General features: G+C 32.5%; 1 protein-coding gene across 1 annotated transcript in view; it reads left to right on the forward strand.

Annotated features, from left to right (window-relative positions):
• The window catches only part of LOC142331802 (uncharacterized), a 37,891-nt gene that overhangs the window by 9,179 nt on the left and 4,522 nt on the right, over window positions 1–24,190 (forward strand). Inside the window, exon 3 of the mRNA XM_075377925.1 lies at window positions 19,352–19,428. Coding sequence (XP_075234040.1) covers window positions 19,352–19,428 — 77 coding nt within the window. The remainder of the gene's footprint in view (window positions 1–19,351; window positions 19,429–24,190) is intronic.

Below are 24,190 nucleotides of genomic sequence, written 5' to 3' on the forward strand. Positions count from 1 at the left end.
TCTGGGATGCTGTTGCTTGGACAGAGCAGCTCTTCCAAAGGGTTTCCATGTATCACACCTACTTCCAATACAATCTTTATACAGCATTGTAATGTAATGTAATCTAGCATTTCCGATCAACCTCAGTGTTCCATATATATATATCATTGTAAACACAATGATTTGGACGGCTTCTAGCTTTTTCTGGAATATAAAGCACATGAACACCCCCCCCTCACTCATGACAGATACACATAGGTTAGAATTGACTGCACATAAAATATATAAAAAAGCCCCCTGTATATAAAATTTCCCCTATAATTTTTTATAGAGGAGGTGTTGCGTCTCTTGAATAAGATTGAACTATTCAAGTAGCTCTACTGTCTCGTACATCATATGATACAAAATATTAGTTTTTCTTCTTTTTTACATATGTTATATTATTAGTTTTACTTCTTTTTTCTTACATAATGTTTTTCTTCCTAATTTTATTCATTAATTGTTAGTGCACGAAGAGAGCAATTACACTACATGTCCAAGTCGCCAACTATTATGTATCAATATTCTTTTGTTAAAAGTGTTACTATCATTTCTTGTTAATAAAGTTATGTTCAATTCAGTGTTTATTCTACAGTCCATTAATCAAATTAAATTTGAGACAGAACCTTTTAATAAAAGAAAGAACATATCACCCTCAGATTGAGGTTATAAATGGAACTTAAGTAGCTTACCAAGTATTATTCCACTAAACATATTATTGACACAAAAAGACTACCATGAAACTTTTTCACTGTCATGTAACCAACTTGAATGCATACTGTTGAGGAATCATGCAAATCAACATAGTAGTAGTACATGTAGCATGGTAGCAAACACTCACACACACTTACTCCCTCCCTTACTCTCTCTCTCAGCCAACTTTTAGTATAATACATTTGTATTGAATAGTATATACATTTGAAATTTTATATTTCTGAAACAACTAATTCTCTATAAAAACAATTTATTTGTGAAATGTTTTGTCAAACACAATGAATATATACTCGTGTACAGGTTTTGAGCTCACAGGCTTATCAGACAGTGGATAAAAAATCGATAGCAAAGTTTTGTTGACATCCCGCTGAAGACAGAACAACATATACAAAGAGTAAATTAAATAAAAGCATATCAAAAGTTTCTTTTTAAACAGTTTCTTACAAGTTTTGATGATATCCAATGTGGGTTTTAAAAAAATATTTAATATGTTTCTTATTAATATTAAAATATTTTAATTTATCTTTGTAGAAATGGAATGAAATTCAAAGGTATTATAGAACCCTTGGTCTGAGTGAAAGGCTATTAATTGTAGAGCCTGGATATCAGTCCCTTGGTGCTGGGTGTTTCTAATTATGACGCAGGTAAATAATCTTTAATGATGGTTTATACATATATATATGTTTTTAGTTTTGTGTCTGCAATATCTGTAGCAGACCTGAAGCAAAATATATATTACATATATCCTATTCCACAGCACTTATCTGTAGTTGGACCATAATAGTGGAAGAAATGGATAGATGAATAATGTAGATGTGTTCAACAACACAAATCTCAAATCTTATTTTCCAACTTAAAGTCTTGATTTCAGTTGGTGTTATTCCCATACATAATCTAGAGAAAACAAAAGGACAGAACACCCAATAACAAGGCTCTCAGCCTGGTTTGGCTTAACCGACATGTGGCTTTGCAAATCACAATGGTTCAAGAACATGTTGAGGTCTTTTCCCTACTCCCTGTGGGGATTGGGTCCTCTCTGTAAATACCTCTGGGATGCTGTTGCTTGGACAGAGCAGCTCTTCCAAAGGGTTTCCATGTATCACACCTACTTCCAATACAATCTTTATACAGCATTGTAATGTAATGTAATGTAGCATTTCCGATCAACCTCAGTGTTCCATATATATATATCATTGTAAACACAATGATTTGGACGGCTTCTAGCTTTTTCTGGAATATAAAGCACATGAACACCCCCCCCTCACTCATGACAGATACACATAGGTTAGAATTGACTGCACATAAAATATGTAAAAAAGCCCCCTGTATATAAAATTTCCCCTATAATTTTTTATAGAGGAGGTGTTGCGTCTCTTGAATAAGATTGAACTATTCAAGTAGCTCTACTGTCTCGTACATCATATGATACAAAATATTAGTTTTTCTTCTTTTTTACATATGTTATATTATTAGTTTTACTTCTTTTTTCTTACATAATGTTTTTCTTCCTAATTTTATTCATTAATTGTTAGTGCACGAAGAGAGCAATTACACTACATGTCCAAGTCGCCAACTATTATGTATCAATATTCTTTTGTTAAAAGTGTTACTATCATTTCTTGTTAATAAAGTTATGTTCAATTCAGTGTTTATTCTACAGCCCATTAATCAAATCAAATTTGAGACAGAACCTATTAATAAAAGAAAGAACATATCACCCTCAGATTGAGGTTATAAATGGAACTTAAGTAGCTTACCAAGTATTATACCACTAAACATATTATTGACACAAAAAGACTACCATGAAACTTTTTCACTGTCATGTAGCCAACTTGAATGCATACTGTTGAGGAATCATGCAAATCAACATAGTAGTAGTACATGTAGCATGGTAGCAAACACTCACACACACTTACTCCCTCCCTTACTCTCTCTCTCAGCCAACTTTTAGTATAATACATTTGTATTGAATAGTATATACATTTGAAATTTTATATTTCTGAAACAACTAATTCTCTATATGAACAATTTATTTGTGAAATATTTTGTCAAAGACAATGAATATATACTCGTGTACAGGTTTTGAGCTCACAGGCTTATCAGACAGTGGATAAAAAATCGATAGCAAAGTTTTGTTGACATCCCGCTGAAGACAGAACAACATATACAAAGAGTAAATTAAATAAAAGCATATCAAAAGTTTCTTTTTAAACAGTTTCTTACAAGTTTTGATGATATCCAATGTGGGTTTTAAAAAAATATTTAATATGTTTCTTATTAATATTAAAATATTTCAATTTATCTTTTTAGAAATGGAATGAAATTCAAAGGTATTATAGAACCCTTGGTCTGAGTGAAAGGCTATTAATTGTAGAGCCTGGATATCAGTCCCTTGGTGCTGGGTGTTTCTAATTATGACGCAGGTAAATAATCTTTAATGATGGTTTATACATATATATATGTTTTTAGTTTTGTGTCTGCAATATCTGTAGCAGACCTGAAGCAAAATATATATTACATATATCCTATTCCACAGCACTTATCTGTAGTTGGACCATAATAGTGGAAGAAATGGATAGATGAATAATGTAGATGTGTTCAACAACACAAATCTCAAATCTTATTTTCCAACTTAAAGTCTTGATTTCAGTTGGTGTTATTCCCATACATAATCTAGAGAAAACAAAAGGACAGAACACCCAATAACAAGGCTCTCAGCCTGGTTTGGCTTAACCGACATGTGGCTTTGCAAATCACAATGGTTCAAGAACATGTTGAGGTCTTTTCCCTACTCCCTGTGGGGATTGGGTCCTCTCTGTAAATACCTCTGGGATGCTGTTGCTTGGACAGAGCAGCTCTTCCAAAGGGTTTCCATGTATCACACCTACTTCCAATACAATCTTTATACAGCATTGTAATGTAATGTAATCTAGCATTTCCGATCAACCTCAGTGTTCCATATATATATATCATTGTAAACACAATGATTTGGACGGCTTCTAGCTTTTTCTGGAATATAAAGCACATGAACACCCCCCCCTCACTCATGACAGATACACATAGGTTAGAATTGACTGCACATAAAATATATAAAAAAGCCCCCTGTATATAAAATTTCCCCTATAATTTTTTATAGAGGAGGTGTTGCGTCTCTTGAATAAGATTGAACTATTCAAGTAGCTCTACTGTCTCGTACATCATATGATACAAAATATTAGTTTTTCTTCTTTTTTACATATGTTATATTATTAGTTTTACTTCTTTTTTCTTACATAATGTTTTTCTTCCTAATTTTATTCATTAATTGTTAGTGCACGAAGAGAGCAATTACACTACATGTCCAAGTCGCCAACTATTATGTATCAATATTCTTTTGTTAAAAGTGTTACTATCATTTCTTGTTAATAAAGTTATGTTCAATTCAGTGTTTATTCTACAGTCCATTAATCAAATTAAATTTGAGACAGAACCTTTTAATAAAAGAAAGAACATATCACCCTCAGATTGAGGTTATAAATGGAACTTAAGTAGCTTACCAAGTATTATACCACTAAACATATTATTGACACAAAAAGACTACCATGAAACTTTTTCACTGTCATGTAACCAACTTGAATGCATACTGTTGAGGAATCATGCAAATCAACATAGTAGTAGTACATGTAGCATGGTAGCAAACACTCACACACACTTACTCCCTCCCTTACTCTCTCTCTCAGCCAACTTTTAGTATAATACATTTGTATTGAATAGTATATACATTTGAAATTTTATATTTCTGAAACAACTAATTCTCTATAAAAACAATTTATTTGTGAAATGTTTTGTCAAACACAATGAATATATACTCGTGTACAGGTTTTGAGCTCACAGGCTTATCAGACAGTGGATAAAAAATCGATAGCAAAGTTTTGTTGACATCCCGCTGAAGACAGAACAACATATACAAAGAGTAAATTAAATAAAAGCATATCAAAAGTTTCTTTTTAAACAGTTTCTTACAAGTTTTGATGATATCCAATGTGGGTTTTAAAAAAATATTTAATATGTTTCTTATTAATATTAAAATATTTTAATTTATCTTTGTAGAAATGGAATGAAATTCAAAGGTATTATAGAACCCTTGGTCTGAGTGAAAGGCTATTAATTGTAGAGCCTGGATATCAGTCCCTTGGTGCTGGGTGTTTCTAATTATGACGCAGGTAAATAATCTTTAATGATGGTTTATACATATATATATGTTTTTAGTTTTGTGTCTGCAATATCTGTAGCAGACCTGAAGCAAAATATATATTACATATATCCTATTCCACAGCACTTATCTGTAGTTGGACCATAATAGTGGAAGAAATGGATAGATGAATAATGTAGATGTGTTCAACAACACAAATCTCAAATCTTATTTTCCAACTTAAAGTCTTGATTTCAGTTGGTGTTATTCCCATACATAATCTAGAGAAAACAAAAGGACAGAACACCCAATAACAAGGCTCTCAGCCTGGTTTGGCTTAACCGACATGTGGCTTTGCAAATCACAATGGTTCAAGAACATGTTGAGGTCTTTTCCCTACTCCCTGTGGGGATTGGGTCCTCTCTGTAAATACCTCTGGGATGCTGTTGCTTGGACAGAGCAGCTCTTCCAAAGGGTTTCCATGTATCACACCTACTTCCAATACAATCTTTATACAGCATTGTAATGTAATGTAATGTAGCATTTCCGATCAACCTCAGTGTTCCATATATATATATCATTGTAAACACAATGATTTGGACGGCTTCTAGCTTTTTCTGGAATATAAAGCACATGAACACCCCCCCCTCACTCATGACAGATACACATAGGTTAGAATTGACTGCACATAAAATATGTAAAAAAGCCCCCTGTATATAAAATTTCCCCTATAATTTTTTATAGAGGAGGTGTTGCGTCTCTTGAATAAGATTGAACTATTCAAGTAGCTCTACTGTCTCGTACATCATATGATACAAAATATTAGTTTTTCTTCTTTTTTACATATGTTATATTATTAGTTTTACTTCTTTTTTCTTACATAATGTTTTTCTTCCTAATTTTATTCATTAATTGTTAGTGCACGAAGAGAGCAATTACACTACATGTCCAAGTCGCCAACTATTATGTATCAATATTCTTTTGTTAAAAGTGTTACTATCATTTCTTGTTAATAAAGTTATGTTCAATTCAGTGTTTATTCTACAGCCCATTAATCAAATCAAATTTGAGACAGAACCTATTAATAAAAGAAATAACATATCACCCTCAGATTGAGGTTATAAATGGAACTTAAGTAGCTTACCAAGTATTATACCACTAAACATATTATTGACACAAAAAGACTACCATGAAACTTTTTCACTGTCATGTAGCCAACTTGAATGCATACTGTTGAGGAATCATGCAAATCAACATAGTAGTAGTACATGTAGCATGGTAGCAAACACTCACACACACTTACTCCCTCCCTTACTCTCTCTCTCAGCCAACTTTTAGTATAATACATTTGTATTGAATAGTATATACATTTGAAATTTTATATTTCTGAAACAACTAATTCTCTATATGAACAATTTATTTGTGAAATATTTTGTCAAAGACAATGAATATATACTCGTGTACAGGTTTTGAGCTCACAGGCTTATCAGACAGTGGATAAAAAATCGATAGCAAAGTTTTGTTGACATCCCGCTGAAGACAGAACAACATATACAAAGAGTAAATTAAATAAAAGCATATCAAAAGTTTCTTTTTAAACAGTTTCTTACAAGTTTTGATGATATCCAATGTGGGTTTTAAAAAAATATTTAATATGTTTCTTATTAATATTAAAATATTTCAATTTATCTTTTTAGAAATGGAATGAAATTCAAAGGTATTATAGAACCCTTGGTCTGAGTGAAAGGCTATTAATTGTAGAGCCTGGATATCAGTCCCTTGGTGCTGGGTGTTTCTAATTATGACGCAGGTAAATAATCTTTAATGATGGTTTATACATATATATATGTTTTTAGTTTTGTGTCTGCAATATCTGTAGCAGACCTGAAGCAAAATATATATTACATATATCCTATTCCACAGCACTTATCTGTAGTTGGACCATAATAGTGGAAGAAATGGATAGATGAATAATGTAGATGTGTTCAACAACACAAATCTCAAATCTTATTTTCCAACTTAAAGTCTTGATTTCAGTTGGTGTTATTCCCATACATAATCTAGAGAAAACAAAAGGACAGAACACCCAATAACAAGGCTCTCAGCCTGGTTTGGCTTAACCGACATGTGGCTTTGCAAATCACAATGGTTCAAGAACATGTTGAGGTCTTTTCCCTACTCCCTGTGGGGATTGGGTCCTCTCTGTAAATACCTCTGGGATGCTGTTGCTTGGACAGAGCAGCTCTTCCAAAGGGTTTCCATGTATCACACCTACTTCCAATACAATCTTTATACAGCATTGTAATGTAATGTAATCTAGCATTTCCGATCAACCTCAGTGTTCCATATATATATATCATTGTAAACACAATGATTTGGACGGCTTCTAGCTTTTTCTGGAATATAAAGCACATGAACACCCCCCCCTCACTCATGACAGATACACATAGGTTAGAATTGACTGCACATAAAATATATAAAAAAGCCCCCTGTATATAAAATTTCCCCTATAATTTTTTATAGAGGAGGTGTTGCGTCTCTTGAATAAGATTGAACTATTCAAGTAGCTCTACTGTCTCGTACATCATATGATACAAAATATTAGTTTTTCTTCTTTTTTACATATGTTATATTATTAGTTTTACTTCTTTTTTCTTACATAATGTTTTTCTTCCTAATTTTATTCATTAATTGTTAGTGCACGAAGAGAGCAATTACACTACATGTCCAAGTCGCCAACTATTATGTATCAATATTCTTTTGTTAAAAGTGTTACTATCATTTCTTGTTAATAAAGTTATGTTCAATTCAGTGTTTATTCTACAGTCCATTAATCAAATTAAATTTGAGACAGAACCTTTTAATAAAAGAAAGAACATATCACCCTCAGATTGAGGTTATAAATGGAACTTAAGTAGCTTACCAAGTATTATACCACTAAACATATTATTGACACAAAAAGACTACCATGAAACTTTTTCACTGTCATGTAACCAACTTGAATGCATACTGTTGAGGAATCATGCAAATCAACATAGTAGTAGTACATGTAGCATGGTAGCAAACACACACACATATACACACACACACACACTTACTCCCTCCCTCCCCCTCACCCACAGCCAACTTTTAGTATAATACATTTGTATTGAATAGTATATACATTTGAAATTTTATATTTCTGAAACAACTAATTCTCTATAAAAACAATTTATTTGTGAAATGTTTTGTCAAACACAATGAATATATACTCGTGTACAGGTTTTGAGCTCACAGGCTTATCAGACAGTGGATAAAAAATCGATAGCAAAGTTTTGTTGACATCCCGCTGAAGACAGAACAACATATACAAAGAGTAAATTAAATAAAAGCATATCAAAAGTTTCTTTTTAAACAGTTTCTTACAAGTTTTGATGATATCCAATGTGGGTTTTAAAAAAATATTTAATATGTTTCTTATTAATATTAAAATATTTTAATTTATCTTTGTAGAAATGGAATGAAATTCAAAGGTATTATAGAACCCTTGGTCTGAGTGAAAGGCTATTAATTGTAGAGCCTGGATATCAGTCCCTTGGTGCTGGGTGTTTCTAATTATGACGCAGGTAAATAATCTTTAATGATGGTTTATACATATATATATGTTTTTAGTTTTGTGTCTGCAATATCTGTAGCAGACCTGAAGCAAAATATATATTACATATATCCTATTCCACAGCACTTATCTGTAGTTGGACCATAATAGTGGAAGAAATGGATAGATGAATAATGTAGATGTGTTCAACAACACAAATCTCAAATCTTATTTTCCAACTTAAAGTCTTGATTTCAGTTGGTGTTATTCCCATACATAATCTAGAGAAAACAAAAGGACAGAACACCCAATAACAAGGCTCTCAGCCTGGTTTGGCTTAACCGACATGTGGCTTTGCAAATCACAATGGTTCAAGAACATGTTGAGGTCTTTTCCCTACTCCCTGTGGGGATTGGGTCCTCTCTGTAAATACCTCTGGGATGCTGTTGCTTGGACAGAGCAGCTCTTCCAAAGGGTTTCCATGTATCACACCTACTTCCAATACAATCTTTATACAGCATTGTAATGTAATGTAATGTAGCATTTCCGATCAACCTCAGTGTTCCATATATATATATCATTGTAAACACAATGATTTGGACGGCTTCTAGCTTTTTCTGGAATATAAAGCACATGAACACCCCCCCCTCACTCATGACAGATACACATAGGTTAGAATTGACTGCACATAAAATATGTAAAAAAGCCCCCTGTATATAAAATTTCCCCTATAATTTTTTATAGAGGAGGTGTTGCGTCTCTTGAATAAGATTGAACTATTCAAGTAGCTCTACTGTCTCGTACATCATATGATACAAAATATTAGTTTTTCTTCTTTTTTACATATGTTATATTATTAGTTTTACTTCTTTTTTCTTACATAATGTTTTTCTTCCTAATTTTATTCATTAATTGTTAGTGCACGAAGAGAGCAATTACACTACATGTCCAAGTCGCCAACTATTATGTATCAATATTCTTTTGTTAAAAGTGTTACTATCATTTCTTGTTAATAAAGTTATGTTCAATTCAGTGTTTATTCTACAGTCCATTAATCAAATTAAATTTGAGACAGAACCTTTTAATAAAAGAAAGAACATATCACCCTCAGATTGAGGTTATAAATGGAACTTAAGTAGCTTACCAAGTATTATACCACTAAACATATTATTGACACAAAAAGACTACCATGAAACTTTTTCACTGTCATGTAGCCAACTTGAATGCATACTGTTGAGGAATCATGCAAATCAACATAGTAGTAGTACATGTAGCATGGTAGCAAACACTCACACACACTTACTCCCTCCCTTACTCTCTCTCTCAGCCAACTTTTAGTATAATACATTTGTATTGAATAGTATATACATTTGAAATTTTATATTTCTGAAACAACTAATTCTCTATAAAAACAATTTATTTGTGAAATATTTTGTCAAAGACAATGAATATATACTCGTGTACAGGTTTTGACCTCACAGGCTTATCAGACAGTGGATAAAAAATCGATAGCAAAGTTTTGTTGACATCCCGCTGAAGACAGAACAACATATACAAAGAGTAAATTAAATAAAAGCATATCAAAAGTTTCTTTTTAAACAGTTTCTTACAAGTTTTGATGATATCCAATGTGGGTTTTAAAAAAATATTTAATATGTTTCTTATTAATATTAAATTATTTTAATTTATCTTTGTAGAAATAAAATGAAATTCAAGCGTATTATAGAACCCTTGGTCTGAGTGAAAGGCTATTAATTGTAGAGCCTGGATATCAGTCCCTTGGTGCTGGGTGTTTCTAATTATGAGGCAGGTAAATAATCTTTAATAATGGTTTATACATATATATATGTTTTTAGTTTTGTGTCTGCAATATCTGTAGCAGACCTGAAGCAAAATATATATTACATATATCCTATTCCACAGCACTTATCTGTAGTTGGACCATAATAGTGGAAGAAATGGATAGATGAATAATGTAGATGTGTTCAACAACACAAATCTCAAATCTTATTTTCCAACTTAAAGTCTTGATTTCAGTTGGTGTTATTCCCATACATAATCTAGAGAAAACAAAAGGACAGAACACCCAATAACAAGGCTCTCAGCCTGGTTTGGCTTAACCGACATGTGGCTTTGCAAATCACAATGGTTCAAGAACATCTTGAGGTCTTTTCCCTACTCCCTGTGGGGATTGGGTCCTCTCTGTAAATACCTCTGGGATGCTGTTGCTTGGACAGAGCAGCTCTTCCAAAGAGTTTCCATGTATCACACCTACTTCCAATACAATCTTTATACAGCATTGTAATGTAATGTAATGTAGCATTTCTGATCAACCTCAGTGTTCCATATATATATATATCATTGTAAACACAATGTTTTGGACGGCTTCCAGCTTTTTCTGGAATATAAAGCACATGAACACCCCCCCCCCCACACTAATGACAGATACACATAGGTTAGAATTGACTGCACATAAAGTATATAAAAATGCCCCCTGTATATAAAATTTCCCCTATAATTTTTTATACAGGAGGTGTTGCGTCGCTTGAATAAGATTGAACTATTCAAGTAGCGCTACTGTCTCGTACACCATATGATACAAAATATTAGTTTTTCTTCTTTTTTACATATGTTATATTATTAGTTTTACTTCTTTTTTCTTACATAATGTTTTTCTTCCTAATTTTATTCATTAATTGTTAGTGCACGAAGAGAGCAATTACACTACATGTCCAAGTCGCCAACTATTATGTATCAATATTCTTTTGTTAAAAGTGTTACTATCATTTCTTGTTAATAAAGTTGTTATGTTCAATTCAGTGTTTATGCTACAGTCCATTAATCAAATTAAATTTGAGACAGAACTTTTTAATAAAAGAAAGAACATATCACCCTCAGATTGAGGTTATAAATGGAACTTAAGTAGCTTACCAAGTATTATACCACTAAACATATTATTGACACAAAAGACTACCATGAAACTTTTTCACTGACATGTAGCCAACTTGAATGCATACTATTGAGGAATCATGCAAATCAACATAGTAGTAGTACATGTAGCATGGTAGCAAACACACACACACACACACACACACATATACACACACACACTCTCACTCCCTCCCTCACTCTCACTCTCTCTCTCTCAGCCAACTTTTAGTATAATACATTTGTATTGAATAGTATATACATTTGAAATTTTATATTTCTGAAACAACTAATTCTCTATAAAAACAATATATTTGTGAAATGTTTTGTCAAACACAATGAATATATACTCGTGTACAGGTTTTGAGCTCACAGGCTTATCAGACAGTAGATTAAAAATCGATAGCAAAGTTTTGTTGACATCCCGCTGAAGACAGAACAACATATACAAAGAGTAAATTAAATAAAAGCATATCAAAAGTTTCTTTTTAAACAGTTTCTTACAAGTTTTGATGATATCCAATGTGGGTTTTAAAAAAATATTTAATATGTTTCTTATTAATATTAAAATATTTTAATTTATCTTTGTAGAAATGGAATGAAATTCAAGGGTATTATAGAACCCTTGGTCTGAGTGAAAGGCTATTAATTGTAGAGCCTGGATATCAGTCCCTTGGTGCTGGGTGTTTCTAATTATGAGGCAGGTAAATAATCTTTAATGATGGTTTATACATATATATATGTTTTTAGTTTTGTGTCTGCAATATCTGTAGCAGACCTGAAGCAAAATATATATTACATATATCCTATTCCACAGCACTTATCTGTAGTTGGACCATAATAGTGGAAGAAATGGATAGATGAATAATGTAGATGTGTTCAACAACACAAATCTCAAATCTTATTTTCCAACTTAAAGTCTTGATTTCAGTTGGTGTTATTCCCATACATAATCTAGAGAAAACAAAAGGACAGAACACCCAATAACAAGGCTCTCAGCCTGGTTTGGCTTAACCGACATGTGGCTTTGCAAATCACAATGGTTCAAGAACATCTTGAGGTCTTTTCCCTACTCCCTGTGGGGATTGGGTCCTCTCTGTAAATACCTCGGGATGCTGTTGCTTGGACAGAGCAGCTCTTCCAAAGAGTTTCCATGTATCACACCTACTTCCAATACAATCTTTATACAGCATTGTAATGTAATGTAATGTAGCATTTCTGATCAACCTCAGTGTTCCATATATATATATCATTGTAAACACAATGTTTTGGACGGCTTCTAGCTTTTTCTGGAATATAAAGCACATGAACACCCCGCCCCCCCTAATGACAGATACACATAGGTTAGAATTGACTGCACATAAAGTATATAAAAATGCCCCCTGTATATAAAATTTCCCCTATAATTTTTTATACAGGAGGTGTTGCGTCGCTTGCATAAGTTCGAACTATTCAAGTAGCGCCACTCAGTAGCGCTACTGTCTCGTACACCATATGATACAAAATATTAGTTTTTCTTCTTTTTGCATATGTTATATTATTAGTTTTACTTCTTTTTTCTTACATAATGTGTTTCTTCCTAATTTTATTCATTAATTGTTAGTGCACGAAGAGAGCAATTACACAACATTGCCAAGTTGCCAACTATTATGTAGTTTTTCTTCTTTGTTACATATGTTATATTATTAGTTTTATATCTTTTTTCTTGCATAATGTTTTTCTTCCTAATTTTATTCATTAATTGTTAGTGCACGAAGAGAGCAATTACACTACATGGCCAAGTTGCCAACTATTATGTATCAATGTTCTTTTGTTAAAAGTGTTACTATCATTTCTTGTTAATAAAGTTGTTATGTTCAATTCAGTGTTTATTCTACAGTCCATTAATCATATTAAATTTCAATTATGAATACAATACTTATTGGTCCTCCGGGCCGGATATTTATCAGTGAAAATACGATTCAACAATGATGGAACAATGGCTATGAATTAGGACTTATAAATCTACGATCTGAATGCTTTATTTTTATAAAAATATACGAATATTACGAGGTGTTTCTGGTAAGCTGACTGTCACTAATTACAATATTGTTAATTTGTTAAGCCTGCTTATACTACGTTAATTATCAAATTACAGATTCCTAATTACAAATTACCTAACTACCAAATCTACGTAATAAGATGTCTACAACAGATTTAGAAACTCAAATGAATCAAAACAAGCGTAAACGAGGTATATTTAAACGCACTATTGCACGCATAAAAACATTTGTAGAGTCTTTAGAGTCTGAAAAACTAGATCTTTGTTTAGTAAAGGTCAAACTGGATCATTTAGAAACAACTTAGCAATAATATGATGAGGTGCAAACCTTTTTAGAACTTAACCACGAAAATGAAGATGCAGATAGGGAAGAAGTGGAACTAATATTTCTTATTCTTAAATCAAAGTTATAAAATCTTAAATTCTAACTGCAGCCATCATAAAAAAGATAAATCTATTATTCTACCAAAAATAGATTTGCCGAAATTTAATGGTTCTTATGAAGACTGGTTATTGTTTAGTGAATTTTTCCCTGCAGTAGTTCATGACAAAGAAAATTTAACGTTAATTCAAAAATTTCATTACTTAACATCATCGTTAACTGATTCCGCTCTACAAATAATCAAAAACTTATCGTCACAGCTGATAATTATACAGTCGCCTGGAAATTACTCGAAACTAGGTTTGCCAACAAGCGACTCATAGCTTCAAAACATGCTCGTGAAATACTTAATGTTCAGAGTATTCCAAAGGAATCTGCATCTGGCATATCTAATTTTATTGATACAATATCGAGTAATATAAATGTGTTAAAGGCATTAAAACTCAAGACTAATTATGCAGAATTGGTTTTAACCCAATTATTTGTCCAGCGCTTAGACCAAGCAACTATATGGGCCTGGGAATCCACCATATTGACTGATACCTTCCCGGATATCGATCAGTTTATCAGTTTCCTAGAAAGGTGCAGACAAATCTTAGAAAGTTCTGTTTCAGAGACCCAAGGCAACAATTCTCAAAAACATTCGGTAGATTCACATTGCACGAAACAATACAATCAATTTAAGCGAAACAAAGACTTTAAGTCTTCCCAGAAAATTCATGCTTATGCAGTTAGTATAGCAAACTCGGAATGTCCTTACTGTAAGCAACCTCATTTACTCTACAAATGTATGAATTTTCTTAAGTTGCCAGTAAATGGTAGAATATTATTCGTCAAAAAGCACAGATTATGTTTTAACTGTCTTAATAGTAACCACAATGTCAAAGAATGTTATAATTCTCATTATTGTAAATACTGTAAGCGTAAACATCATTCAATCTTGCATGACAATGCATTCTCCCAAGTTAAGGAATCTAACACTATTTCTAAGGATAAAACAGAAGACACAGTTAAAGGGATAGCTCAGGTTGACCCAAACGTATGCAGTAACTATTGCAGTTTAAAGATTCAGAGCGCGACACGAGTTTTACTAGCCACTGCTATAGTTGGTGTCAAGGATTCACAAAAAACGCTACAACCTTGCAGGGTGTTGCTTGATGCAGGCTCGCAAGCTAACTTCATTACTGAAGACACGGTTCAGCGTTTAAAATTAAAGCGTGAACGGGAAAATCTACCAATTCATGGAATAAATAACATTTCAGCCACCGTAAAATACAATGTTACCGTTCAGTTACATTCAAATTATCAAGAATATGCTACTACAATTAAATGTTTTGTATTACCTAGCATTACAAGTTCTATGCCCTCCGAACCCATCAATACGAGTACGTGGAACCTTTCAAAATTCGTAAAACTTGCGGATTATCATTTTAACACACCCGGTAATATAGACATATTGATAGGATCTGAATTGTATTTACATTTAATGAAGAAAGGTCGAATAAAGAAAACTGAGAACTTCCCAGTCATTCAAGAAACCACATTAGGTTGGATAGTCGCAGGTAGATTACCATCAACAGATGAAATTGAAAACCCGCCTAAAATAACGTCACTATTTATTAATTCAGAACTAAATATTCATAATCAGTTAAAACAATTTTGGGAACTGGAGGAGATTAAAACTACTCCTCGCTCCAAAGAAGAAAGGATGTGCGAACAACATTTTCTGGAAAACCTCAAGCAAAATCAATGGCAGATTCATTATTAGATTACCCAGACGACAAAACCATACACCCCTTGGCGATTCTTTCGACAATGCGCATCGCTGATTCTTGTTATTAGAGAGAAAATTAAACAAAGTCACTAATCTTAAAGAGGACTAAGGCAATTTTATTAAGGAATATCTTGAACTCGATCACATGCAGGTAATTGAACAACCAACAAGAAACGATGCTTTGACATGCAATGATACCTTTGAGAGACCATACTATCTACCACATCACACAGTATTCAAACAAACCAGTAGTACCAACAAACTACGAGTCGTATTCGATGCCTCAGCTAAGGCTGACAATGGAATATCCCTTAACGACACGCTCATGGTAGGTCCGACTGTGCAGCAAGACTTAATATCGATAGTATTACGCTTTAGAACACATGTATACGCTATGACCGCCGACATTGCGAAAATGTATAGACAAGTACTGGTTGATCCAAGGGATTATGATCTTCAAAGGATTATATGGCGAAATTCTAGTGAAGAAGAAATTGGCCATTACCAACTAAAAACAATAACATATGGAACAGCATTCGCTCCATTTCTCGCCACAAGATGCATTATACAACTGGCCAATGAAAACTCAATACAATTTCCTAAGGCTTCTGAAGTGATACGTCTGACTTCTACGTCGATGACTTACAAACTGGTGCTGATGATTTAACTGAGGCAATGCAACTGCAAGGTGAAATATCAGCAATTCTGAAGCAAGCGGGATTCGACCTACTCTCCTGGAATCCGTATCCGAAACCGATGATTCAAACCACACATTTAACTTTTCTAGCGAGGGAATCAACACATTAGGTTTAATTTGGAACCACATTCAAGATTCGTTATGTTTTTCAACTAATGTAAAAACCGACAACTTATTTACTAAAAGATCAGTTTTTGGCCACAATATCTTCCATATTCGACCCCCTTGGTCTGTTAGGTCCAATTATTATGCAGTGTAAGGTATTCATGCAACAATTATGGCTCCAAAATCTAGAATGGGACGATAAACTTCCAGAAAAAACCTGCTTAATAAATGGTCTAACATTTGTAAAAAACTTCCATTCATCGAACAAATTAAGATTCCTAGATTAGTCAAGTGTACTGGAAAAATATTTGATATACAATTACATGGATTTTCTGACGCTTCAAAAGATGCTTATGGAGCTTGTATATACTTACGTTCAGTTAACACCTTTGGAAATATATCAGTTAAACTCCTTTGCTCTAAATCACGGGTGGCTCCAGTAAAACAAATATCTATTCCAAGACTGGAATTATGTGGAGCGCTCTTGATGGCAAGGTTTCTTAACTTTGTAAACCCTGCACTTAAATTAACTATAAATAAAATTTATTTATGGACTGATTCTACAGTTGTACTTTCTTGGATATCAGCATTACCAACAAAATGGAAGACCTTCGTAGCAAATCGAGTTTCAGAAATCCAAGATTTAACTGATGGCTGTGTTTGGGGACATGTTTCTACAGATGAAAATCCAGCTGATGTACTTTCTCGTGGAAACGACGCATTTGAATTACAGATCAATCAATTATGGTGGTATGGGCCTTCTTGGCTTAACAAACCGTCAGAATACTGGAATCATAAATTTTTTGATGAAACTAACTTAGAAGCTGATTGTTCAAGTGAACTTCGCAATGTATCTACTTCATTTGTGGTAACCACAAATTTGCTAGATTTATCAGACTCATTTTTGTCTTTACAAAAAATGATAAATACGCTTTCTTATTGTATAAGATTTTTTAAAATTTTGAAAACTAAAGATAATAGTATCAATAGAGATGTCTTATCAGTTAAGGAAAAGGAATCTACTTTGTTACGTTGTATCATACATACCCAAAACATTAATTTTCAAACTGAAATCAAGAAATTGACCACCAATTCAAGCATCTCCAAAGATAGTAAATTGTATTCATTATATCCATTCCTAGACAGCACGAACTGCTTAAGAGTAGGAGGAAGATTGCAACTATCTCAATTGAATTTTGATGGCAAGCATCCGATTATTCTTCCACCCAAATCCAATCTAACTAAATTAATAGTCATAAACGAGCAATTGAGAATGTTACATACAGGACCTCAATTGTTTCATTCTCAATTACATGAGAGGTACTGGATAATAAATGGTAAAAATGTCATCAGATCAATTTTACACAAGTGCCTATTATGCTTCCGGTTTAAGGCAAAACAGTCACAACAATTAATGGATCAATTGCCGAGTCATCGCACTCAGGTAACATACAAACCATTTATGAACTCTGGTATAGATTACGCCGGACCTCTGACAATTCGGCAAGGTGGGCGGAATTCAAAGATAAAAACAAAATGTTATGTCGCTCTATTTATTTGTCTTTCTACAAAGGCGATACATTTGGAATTAGTCAGCGATTTATCAACTCATGCATTCTTAGCAGCACTGAGGAGATTTACTTCAAGAAGAGGTCTATGTTCAAACATTTATAGCTATAATGGAACAAACTTCGTGGGTGCAAATAATTTGCTTCGCTCGATGTACTCATTTTTAAATACTAGCCACGTGAGACAAAAATAGTAAACTCTGCATATGAAAATGGCATCCAGTGGCACTTTATACCTCCCAATTCCCCTCACTTTGGAGGCCTTTGGGAGGCAGCTGTAAAGTCAGTAAAATTTCACCTCCGACGTGTGGTAGGAAATGTAGCCCTTACGTTTGAAGAGCTCAATACTATTCTGACTCAGATTGAAGCTTGTCTTAATTCTCGACCTTTATGTGCCTTATCTTGCAACCCATCCGACCCAAAACCTTTGACATCTGGACATTTTCTTGTAGGTGGCCCACTTACTTCCTTGCCAGATCATAACCTAACTGACATCCCTATAAACAGGCTTAACAGGTGGCAGTTAGTTCAGCAAATGTGTTCAACATGTTTGGCATCGATGGTCCGCTGATTACTTATCTCAGCTTCAGCAACGCTCTAAATGGAATTCCGAATCACCATCTCTGAAACCTGGAAATCTGGTGCTAATAAAAGAAAACAACATTCCTCCTCTTCAATGGAAGCTGGGAATAATTGAGAACGTTTATCCCGGTCCAGACAATCTAGTTCGTGTGGTAACAGTTCGAAACTCCTTAGGAGTGTTTAAAAGGCCAGTGACAAAATTATGGCCGTTACCCACCAGTGACTAATATTATGTTAAACAGTAACTTTATTTAAGTGAGAAATCATATCGATTTCTGGTGGGCGGTATGTTGCGTCGCTTGCATAAGATCGAACTATTCAAGTAGCACCACTTAGTAGCGCTACTGTCTTGTACACCATATGATACAAAATATTAGTTTTTCTTCTTTTTTTACATATGTTATATTATTAGTTTTACTTCTTTTTTCTTACATAATGTTTTTCTTCCTAATTTTATTCATTAATTGTTAGTGCATGAAGAGAGCAATTACACAACATGGCCAAGTCGCCAACTATTATGTATCAATATTCTTTTGTTAAAAGTGTTAATATCATTTCTTGTTAATAAAGTTGTTATGTTCAATTCAGTGTTTATTCTACAGTCCATTAATCAAATTAAATTTCAATTATCAATACAATACAGAAGGTATAAAACATGTGCGTGTGTGCGTGCATGCATGTTTAATAATTTTGACCAAATCTACTGGTTAATAAATTTTACTTATTAAAAATTCTATTCATACATATTTATTTTTGATTTGAAATTATTTTTACTTTTTCTTTCTTTCTATTTTTAGACATGAACAAACGGTCTCTAAGAACGATTATTTTTGTAATAATTTACTATGTAATACAACTTGTAGGAGCATACATGGTAAGTAAAAAAATTGAAATTAGATAAACTAACACATTTCAGAGTTAAAATAACTATCAAATTGTGAGTTTTGTTATTTGTAAAAGGAAAATAACAAATTAACAATACAAAAAATATCCATCCTCTTAAATATACAGAACAATTAGTGCATACTACATGAGGAGACCAGGTCTTATCCTAATCAAGTTTAATATGCTTTTTTAATTAAAGGTGTAATACGTTGGAAAATGAAAAAAAATCCTTTAAAATTTAAACATTTTTCAAAAATGGTGGGTGATAGATTCTGAGTTCATATTAGTTTTCAGCATAAAAAAATAGATTAAAATCATATATTGCATGTTAGGAAACAAAAATTATGTTTATCAGTATTTTTATCTTTATAAATTTTTCAAAAAAATATGTTTTTAGAAATATCTTTTTTTACTAACTTTTCGAAGTAAAGTACGGCATTACTTTTGGGTCACATAGTGGGAGTGGGAGGGATGAAAGTTAATTTTTTTACATTTTAATGTAAAAGAATGAAAATACCATTCACTATATATATGGGGTATATATATATGTAACTACTACATCAACTTCATTTAAACTTAGATATGCTGTAATAGTAAAAGTTGTGCATATAAAAATTTGATAAAGTTTGGAGCCGTTCTTGAGTTATGCTCAACTTAATGTCGAAAAAATTTGAGTGGGACAAGTTAGAAGCATGATTCATTATGGTGCTGCAAATTGGAAGGTTGATGTTTCTTTTTTAACTGGCTTTACAAACTTATTGGTTGAAAGAAAGTATAACTTGCTTATTAAGTTAAACTTAATTGTGTTTGTTAATAACTATTGTTACAATCTTTTTTCATTTATTATTGTTAATACTGTAATATTTATATTTTGTTATCCTGCAAGTAAATAGCTAAACATATGAGAGCACTTGAAATTAACACATAAAAAATTAAAACATTGAAGCATCTTATTAAAAATAAGAATAGAATGACACATTTGATACTGTATCTCATGTCAGATGAGTCTTGATATTATTTATTTGAACATATTGATTTGCACAACACTGTGTACTGGATGACTGAAAATTCTCACCACATGCTTTACCATGGGAAAATAAGTGTATGGTGTACTTTTTCTGGTAATTGTGTACTGGGAACAATATTTTTTAACTGATTGTCAATATAGAAGTTTATTGTATAATTTTTTATGAATTCTACACTCAGTTTACAGATCTTGACAAAGAGTATGGCTTCTTTCAACAAGACAGAGGAATATTTCGCACATCAAATAATTCAATAGCAGATGTTCATGCAGCTTTCAGCTTCTGTTGTTAGCAGAAGTATAAACTGTTAGGAGAGAGCGATGGCCTCCAAGTTCCCCAGATTTTCTAGTTTTACTTCTTTTCTTTGGACTGTTTGAAGTTTATCATCATTCATTCTATGTAACCTCCTATGTGCAAAAACCTAAATTTTTCAGGAGAGCAGAAAAACCTTTGGAATTGAATTATGTAATATTACAGTTATATTGTAAATTTAATCTAAGATGTCTAATTACCTGTTTTTTAAGATAAATTCTTTGTATGATTTGCCTTTTTGTTTGTAAACAAGGTTTTTTCATCTATTACTGACTTAGATTTCTTACAATTCGAAAAAATACATATGTGTTTATTTTGTGACATAGGTGATTTCAAACAATGGTGATCGGCTGGCTACAAAGGGCCTTTTGAACTTTATTCTTGGGTGTTTTAAACATGTTATAGATGAAAAATATGCTTTGAAAAAATCTGTCTGCCTAGAAACTTAATTTTGCCTGCTTTTTCTTAAACTGAAACCTAGTACAAGTGTTCATGATATTATTAGATTCTTTATATTATAAAATGTTTTTCTTAATTATTGAAATTATTAGGAAACAAAATAACTGTAGAGATAGAAAGTAAAGACATTACTCACAAAACACTTTTATTGTTTTAGATAACAGTACAAAAATACAGTATAAGAGATATTTAATTAGTTTTTTATCCTACTGACCTAGAACTTACTAATATTATAAGTTAATCAGACTTTTGTAAATAAAAAATGAAACTTGGTATTGAATTATTACCATTAGGTTTACAAACTAAAAATAATGTTGCTTCATTATATTAAAATTAAAGTAACAGTTCTATACAATATAGTTTTACATAATAAATTTAGAGTATAATATTATTTGATTAAAAATATTAATTTGTTGACACCTTTCTTTAAATTTTTTTTAATATCTTGTAACTTTAACATGTTCTGTTGCTCCTATTTTTCCTGCACAACTGAATAGAATACCATCAAAGAAGGGCCAAAAATCTTTATAACTTTTTTAAGCTCCTGCAGATGTTGATATTTCATGTCACTTATGGGGATTCTTGAATTATATAATGGTAGCAGTTTTGGATTTTCATATAACTTACGACAATGTTGTAAATGAGACCAATGTTCATTGTAATCCAGTTTGTAATTAATTTCACCAGTTTCAAGATAGTGTAGTTGCCGAATGTCAGTAACACAACTGTCACCAGTTTTTCTACCTTGTGTCAGAGAACACAAATTTGTTTTCATATTTCTGTAATTTTGAATAAAATCATAATTTACTACTTTAATTATGTATGGCTGTTGAGGGCGAGCCATCCTTATGTGACAAATATAGGTAATGGTATGGTATACCTATAGGTATATGGTATTTACCTATAGGTAAATATAGGTATATTGTCTCTTGGTCCATTAATTGGGCGATGAAAGTACCCTTCAAGTGTTGCATGCACATTATCTGCAGCCATATGTGTATGCCCTTTTTCCAAAATTAATTGATTAATTTCTATTGAATGCCTTATAGCAAAATCACTTAAAGCTGATACAAGAACTTTATTTCAGTTCTGATAATTGCACCAATCAGAAATTAACATTTTTGTAGCCACAACTTGCTTTTGATGAAAGTTAATCAATAATACATTTTGTAAACTCATTGCTAGTAACCCCTTCTTCTGCCTCATGTCACACATACACATCTGCCTCATACAGATACACATCTTTTAAATTTATCTCATATATTGTGAAATCATGAATTTGTAATTTCTATTTATAATACATGGATGAGGCTTCAGTTTTTGGTGCCAGAAGGACACTCTGAAGGTCCATAGCAATCACCAAGTTCTTTTCATTAGCCTCTGCTACAGCATCTAGTCTAGCTTTTGCGCTTCTGTCCTTCTTTTCAATGTGCAGCTGAAACTCTTCATCTGAACGATTTCCAGCCTTGTGGGCACAACATACATCACACTGACCTTTTCTAGGTTTATATATGGCAATAATAAGCTCTTTTTTTAAAATATTTGTAAACAAAGTGGCACCCATATATAACTTACAGTTATTTTTACTACATTTAGCATATTCCTCATGCATGTGATTCCATGATTTAAAAAAATTGGTTCAACCAGTTGGTTTTACCAGTAGATTTCTGGTAATAATGGCTTGGTATCTTTGGAAGAAGTGCAAGCAATCCACTCGAAAAGAAACTTGTGTTTCTCGCTAGTTGCTTTTTCATGTTCTGTTTGAGCACTGATTTTATTTGCTTCTAGTTTATGTTTTTCAACTATAGCCTGGCGTTTTAAATTTAAGAACTTTTTTCTTTCTTTTTTATAATCTCTTTTTTGTTTCTTTTCTGTTAATTTATCAGTCTGTCCATCTAGTTCACCAATTGATTCTTCATTCTCACTTACCTTATTGGGTTGTTGTCCCGATCTAGAAACCCATCTTTTAAATGTATCCTCTCCAAAATCAAGTGTCTAAAAAATGTTTCTACATACTCTTACCATTTTCTAGCAGGTTGTCATGCCCCCTTCAATTTGGCTTTTTTGAGATCTGTGGAGCTTCTTCTTTTAATAATGGATCTTGAATTTAGTAAAGTTGTCACAAATGTTTGTTTTTCTTTCCATGAGGTAAGACTATGCCAGAAATGATTAAATATTTCCTGTCGCTTGGTATCAGATACTGTAGCGCACAAAAAAGTTCGATTTGTTCTTTTCGAAGGTTCGGGTAATAAGACATGGTTACATCTACCTTTTAGGGACCTAGCTTCCTTTACAATTGTTCCTACCACCTTTGTACCAACTCTATCTCCTAAATACTTTTTTCCCGAAGCTCTATTAAACGCTTCATGTTTTTTTATCTTGGCAACACTTAATTTTTTTGGCTTTGTAACCTTATTTACTTCCTCACAAAAGATGTTAGTCACAGTAGGAATATTTGAGCCAACTTCCTCATTAATAAGTCAATTCAATACTAGGTCTTTCAGAACTTACAACATCAGAGTCAATCAATGGTGAAATAGCGCTTGAATTATTATTTGGTGTGTTATTTGAGACAACTATATCAATAAACTCCAGCTGATCTTCCACAACCTCGGTTATAATGTAAGATTCATCAGAAAGAACTTCAAATGTATTTTCAAATTGGAATGCCTGATCTGTAATCTTTTCATAGAGTATCTCATTTTGTATTTTTTTTCTTCAGCAACAGTATTATTGATAGTGACGCTTTCTGAGGAACTCTTGTTTTCTTGTGAATATTCATTGTTAGAATCTAAAAATTTATAGACAGCAGTGTTACCTGAAATTGGTATCAATGAATTACAAAAAAGGATCTATCTTCATTCGCTTCATCAAAAGAAGATCCATTTTGTTGAACTAATTCGATACTGGCATTTGCATCTACCGCTGCTTTTAATATACCTTCAACTAATCTGA

Source organism: Lycorma delicatula, chromosome 10, assembly GCF_047948215.1.
Source record: "Lycorma delicatula isolate Av1 chromosome 10, ASM4794821v1, whole genome shotgun sequence".
Taxonomy (NCBI): domain Eukaryota; kingdom Metazoa; phylum Arthropoda; class Insecta; order Hemiptera; family Fulgoridae; genus Lycorma; species Lycorma delicatula.